The sequence below is a fragment of the Sycon ciliatum genome, chromosome 7, assembly GCF_964019385.1.
Source record: "Sycon ciliatum chromosome 7, ocSycCili1.1, whole genome shotgun sequence".
Classification (NCBI taxonomy): Eukaryota; Metazoa; Porifera; class Calcarea; order Leucosolenida; family Sycettidae; genus Sycon; species Sycon ciliatum.
Window position 1 is genome coordinate 8,269,264 of NC_088649.1, and position 6,272 is coordinate 8,275,535.

The 6,272-nt window shown below is 52.2% G+C and overlaps 1 protein-coding gene across 1 annotated transcript; it reads right to left on the reverse strand.

Annotated features, from left to right (window-relative positions):
* Nucleotides 1–727: 727 nt before the first annotated feature.
* LOC135821581 (uncharacterized) lies at nucleotides 728–5,443 on the reverse strand. The gene has a single exon (XM_065334578.1). It carries the CDS (start codon nucleotides 5,441–5,443, stop codon nucleotides 728–730), a length of 4,716 nt encoding a protein of 1,571 aa, XP_065190650.1.
* Nucleotides 5,444–6,272: the final 829 nt, after the last annotated feature.

The window sequence follows — 6,272 nt, forward strand, 5'->3', positions numbered from 1 at the left end:
AGGATGAGGTGACTTGAAAGGGAGTGTCACCAGAAAACCTTATTTGAGACAAGTAGTTGAGACAAGTAAAGACAAGTGAAGCATGCAAAAGGGAAAAGGCAGCAAAAAAGGAGCCACAGGCTCGCTGCGCATGCTCCGGGCTGAGAGCTGCAAAACGGTGCACGCGATGCGTGCAGCAAGACATCAGAATGACGTCAACATGATGTAACACATAAACAAATACAGACATAATAATGAGCGTAACGCGGATTCGTGATGCATATTCACGACACTCCCCGGGCACTGGCCGGAGAACAGAATTAACCATAATAAATAACAAGGAGAAATTTCACACAAAACACGTGGAAAGATATTACAGAAGAGCATAAAGAATGCGAGAGCAATGAGAGTGAGCGAGCGAGCGAGCGAGCGAGAGAGAGAGAGAGAGAGAGAGAGAGAGAGAGAGAGAGAGAGAGAGAGAGAGAGAGAGAGAGAGAGAGAGAGAGAGAGAGAGAGAGAGAGAGAGAGAGAGAGAGAGAGAGAGAGAGAGAGAGAGAGAGAGAGAGAGAGAGAGAGAGAGAGAGAGAGAGAGAGAGAGAGAGAGAGAGAGAGAGAGAGAGAGAGAGAGAGAGAGAGAGAGAGAGAGAGAGAGAGAGAGAGAGAGAGAGAGAGAGAGAGAGAGAGAGAGAGAGAGAGAGAGAGAGAGAGAGAGAGAGAGAGAGAGAGAGAGAGAGAGAGAGAGAGAGAGTTAAACACGGCCGTCGGCGATCAAATCCTGCAAGTTGGACTGAAACTTGCTGGCAGCGGCTCGTGTCGGTCTTCGTACGACTGCAACGGGAGTGCTAGTCTTCTGAGCTGGGGTAGCTGAGGATTCCGAGGTACTGCTGGTCTCCTGAGCCGGGGTACCTGGGGATTCCGAGGTACTGCTGGTCTCAAGCGGACACAGTAAGCTTACTGGCCGCTTGATGGTACGTTTGTCCGAAGTGAGGACGGTGGCAGAGCGGATGTTGCCATCACTGCTGGTGTGTACTTCTTGGATTCGTCCAAGGCGCCAGTGGCCGCGAGGCAATTCCTCCTTGATGAGGACAACGTCAGCAGGCTTCGGAAACGTTGAGGATCGAGTCCTTGACTGCTTGAATGATGAGATATGGGCTTCTCGCAGACTGAGGAGGTACTCGTTCCTCCAGGCGAGCCAGAACTGATCAAGATGTCGTTGGCCCTTCTTCCAAAGGTCCAACAGGCTGTCTGCAGAGGAATTGATGGGCTGATAATCCGGGTCGGTCGGGTCGTTGCTGACCGTGAAGAACCCCTGTGTGGCAGACAGGCTGATAAAATGACCAGGCGTCAACACTGTGCACTGTTCTTCGTCGACATAGACTAGCGGCCGAGAATTGACGACAGACTCAACTTCTGGCAGGAGAGTGGCGAGTTGGCTGGTTGTGAGGAGGCGTCTCCCAATGGTCTTGCGCATAGAACGCTTGACAATACCCACAAGCCTTTCATACATTCCACCCATCCACGGAGAGTTGGCAACGATGAAGTGCCACTGGATTTGATGACGGCTAATGTACGATGTAACACTGGTGTCCACCACAATGTTGCTCCAGGCAATGTCAAGAGCGGACTTGGCCAGCTTAAATTGGGGAGCGTTGTCAGACACAACTAGCTCTGGCGTGCCACGGCGGGCGACGAAACGTCTCAATGCGAGCAGAAACTCGGCAGCTGTCATGTCGTGGACTGGCTCCAAATGAACAGCTCTGGTCACCATGCACGTGATCAGGCAGACCCATGCCTTAGCGGTTTCTGACTGTGTACGGACGAGGACTGGGCCAAAGTAGTCCAGTCCGATGTGAGAGAATGGTCGCGCTTGGGTCACCCTGGTAGAAGGTAGCGGACTCATCTGAGGTGTCTTGTATGGCGCGCCTTCGTAGCGAATGCACGTCTGACAGCGGCGCACGAGGGCCTTTACAGCTGATCTGCCTTTCGGGATCCAAAACTGATATCGAACACGGGATAGTGTGTGCGCTACGCCGCCATGCATGACCTTGAGGTGGCAATCACGTATGATCAGGTTGGCAATGGCGTGTTCCTTGGAGATAAGGACGGGAAACTTCGATTTTAAGCAGAGGTCAGCATTCTCCAGTCTTCCACGGCATCTCAGTACTCCGTTGTCGAGCACTAAGTTGAGCTTAGTTGCCAGCGGATGTTGCTTCCCACTGGAGAGAGCAGTGATCACATCTGCATAGTGTGCAGACTGGCTGTGGCTGATCCAGACTTGCCCTGCTGCTTCGATTTCTCTAGGCGTGAGAGGTCCAGATGGAGTTGGTTTCTTCCGCAGCCTACAGAGGAAACGAAAGCAAAGTGCAGACACACGCACTAAAGAGTCGAACGACGAGAAGTCGTTCACAACAATGCCATATGGGAATACATGTGAACCCTGACCAAATGGCTGACCCCCCGACCCCTTTGAGGTGACTTCCGGAGGACCCTCCGCCGGCGCAACAGTGACGGTTGCTGCAGTGGTGCCTTCAATCGGTAGGCTGGGGCCGTTCCACCAGGCGTCGCATTTTAACAAGGCTGCCGCGCTCAATCCACGGGATGGCAGGTCGGCTGGATTCAGCTTTGTCGGGACGTAGTGGTGGAGAACGTCTGGAACGGCTGCGATGGCGTTGACGCGGTTCTGCTCAAAGACGGGGAGCTTCGTGGATTTGAGCCAATGGAGTACAGTCGTTGAGTCGGTGTACAGATGAGTGGCTTGGAACTGGATGTCCAGTTGCTTGCGTAGATACACGATAAGGCGAGATCCTAGGCTTGCCGCCATCAACTCTAACCGTGGGATCGTTTGACCCTTGACGGGAGACACCTTCGTCTTGCTGAAGATGATGTGCCGATGATTCTTGTCACCGACAGTGCTTTCCAAGTACGCAACGGCAGCATAGGCGATCGCGGACGCATCGCAGAAGATGTGCAACTGATACGACGGGCTCTTACATGTGGGTACGCCAACGTAGCGTAAGATCGGATAGCTGCTAGATACGTCAAGGTCGGCGGCTATTGGGTGCCAGCGACTGAGGACGTCGGAGGGCAGTGGGTCATCCCATGACACAGCAAGCTTCCAGATATCTTGCATAAGAACCTTCGCTCTGATGGAGACGGGGGCGAACAAGCCAAGCGGGTCGAAGAAGCGAGACAGTGCCTGTAGAACCTGGCGTTTCGTAGTGACAACAAGGTTAGCTGCATTAGGCGACTGTACGGACAAGACGTCCTCTCTGGGGTCCCAATGGAGACCAAGGCATTTCTCGCGAGTGCTTCTTGAGCGATCGTGTTCTGGGATCTTGTCCAAAACCTCGGAAGAGTTCGATGCCCACTCTCTAAGGTTCATGCTGATTGCGGAGAACGTCGCCTTTGCTGATTGATAGTGAGCGACAGCATCGTTGATGGTGTCCTTGCCCAGGATGATGTTGTCTACGTACGTGTTTCGGAGAATGTCGTCTGTCTCCGGTGAACAGGTCTGCGTGAGGTGGTACTTGATCGTTGCAGACAGCAGGAAAGGGCTGGAAACAACACCGAAAGGGACTCTACAGAAACGCAGAGTTTGGAGATTGCTGTAGTTGACTGGTTGGTTGGGGTCATCCAACCACAAGAAACGAGTGACATCACGACCGGCTACGTTCAAATTCATCTGTAAGAACGCTTTCTCGATGTCACTACAGACGGCAATAGGGTGCATGCGGAAACGCAGGAGAATGCCGCAGAGATCAGGGATCATGCACGGCCCAGGGTACAGACAATCATTGAGACTGGGCGAAGTCTTCGATACACGAGCGGATGCATCGTACACGACACGGATCTTAGTGGTGCTGCTGGACAGCTTGAGCACACAGTGATGTGGCAAGTAGTGGATTGGATGCGAGTTGTCTCTCTGGCTGGGACAAGCAACGCGTTCGATGATACCAAGTGACAGTTGCTCTTCAAGTACCTTGCTGTACTTGACGAAGGTATCAGGCTCGTGACGGAGACGTTTAATGAGTGACTTCAAACGTCCGAAAGCAAGTGGAAAGTTGTTTTCCAAAGGCGGATGTTGTTGTCGCCAAGGCCACCCGACGGTGTACCGTCCGTCCTCAAACACGACTGATTGGAGAAAGTCGTCATACGCATGATCGTTGCTGGGGCGTGTCGCACTGAGAGAGTCGAAATCTTCAACAGCCCAGAAGCGCTCAAGGTCAAACGAGGGATCTTCTCGTCGATGACTTGCTACGGCTAAAGTGGTGTTGCTCTCGATTACCGAACAGGCGTGCTCAGTTGCTACTGTGCCGGCGCAAACGAAACCAAGTGACGAGTCCAACAGCTGCAGACCATCGGGAAAGGAGATGCGGTCAGTGCCCAGGATCTTGTAGTAGTGATCAAGACCAATGAGGATGTCGATACACAGGCGATCGTTGGATGACGTGAGCGGCTCCGCAAGAGGAAGGGTGTTGAGGCTCGCGTGCCTGTTGGTGTCCAAGGGGACGCGCCATATCGGTGAAGTGATTTGGGGAATCACATTGGCGGACAATGGAAGGATAGAGTCATTCTTCAGTTTGAGATTGACCTCAACGCGTGGGTACTGAGACGTGTTCCTCGATGCACTACCGAAAGTAGAGAGGGCAATGTGATCTTGACCTAGAACACTGAGGTTGGCTTTCGCCTGGAGCGCCTGCGTGACGTACGACCGGCAAGAGCCACTATCAAACAGTATACGTGCAGACAGAGTGGTCGGGGTACCGGAAGAGTTGGACACTACATCTGCAACTGCGGTTTGCATGATGACGGACTGGTTGTCGCCTGCGACTGTGGTAATGGCAGGACGTGGCTGGAAAGGTGCCGCGTTGGCACACATTGCTGAGCTTGGTTGTGCACCAAATTTCACGGGACACAAACTGGAGTGGTGGTCAGGCTTACGACAATAGAAGCAAGGCTTCTGCAGACTACATGACGAAACACTGTGGCCTGGCCGTAGGCACCGTTGGCACTTGTCGCCGAGGCGTGGTTTCCTTGTTTCAAGTGTGCTATACTTGGAACACATGTCGGAGTAGTGACTGTCCCTGCAGAAAGCGCAGACTTTCTTTCTTGGCTGTGATTGGCGACTCGACTCGCCGACAAGAAGTACGGACGACTTATGTACGGAAGACGGCTGTTCATGTTTGCTGCTGGCGGCATGACTGGATTGCCGCTCGGCTGTCTCCTGCGCTACTATATACGCACACAGTTTGACTCTCAGCTCGGCGACAGACCATGGATCGACGCCTTTCTGCAACTCAAGTTGCGCAAGCACGTGACGCGGAAGCTTGCTGGTCATCAGTGAAATGAAGATTGGTTGGTCGGTGTCTTCTTCAAGAGCGTTGAGACTGCGTAGATGTAGTTCTACCGTATCGTACAGCTTACGGAGCGAGGACGGCTTGTTGGTTGCCGGTGGAGTTTCCATCAGGGCGACATGGTGAGCATTAACCTGCACCTGCGTGTTGCCATAACGCTCGTCGAGCAGGCCAAGAGCAACAGCATAATTTGCATCTGACAGAGACAAACCAGAAATGGTGTCGAGTGCATTGTGTGTCACATGCTCCTTTAGGTAGGAAAGCTTCTGTACATCGCTTTATCCAGTGTGTTTGTGTACAGATGCCATGAACATGTCGTGGAAAGACTTCCATTGCAGGATGTCACCATTGAATTTAGGTAAACCTAACTTTGGTAAATTGACAGTGGACTTGTGAGATGCTTGAGTGGTGAGTGATTCACTATGCTGTTGTAGCAGAGTTTGAGTTTGTTCCTGTGTTTGACGATGAATGGTGAGTAACTCTTTCATCTGGCTTTGCATTAGCTTGACAACTGAGTCGTCGTCCGATTTGTTAGTACTCGACTCTGGAGAGGTCTGACAATCTGCTGCTGATTTCAGTTGAGATATTCGGAATTTGAGCTTTTTGATCACGCTCATAGTTTCAAACTGGAAGTCCAGATTATCGTCTGCTTCCTGTTTACAAGCAGCTTCGTCAGAGCTCTCCAGGGCGGAGGAATCAACACAATTTGACAAAAGCTCACAGACCTCATCAAATGCTACGACATCGGACTCTAAAGATGCACATGTTTCACTTAGCTTTTCTGCTGTTGCAGATGAGGGAGCTCCAGACAATAATGCGTTGCCGTCATCGAGGCATTGCTAGATGCTCTTCCGCAGCCGAAGTATCTTGCCGCGATACCGCTTAGTTGATGCCGGATTAGGAGCATCGGCACTCGAAGCCTTTTTTGGTGGCATGTCC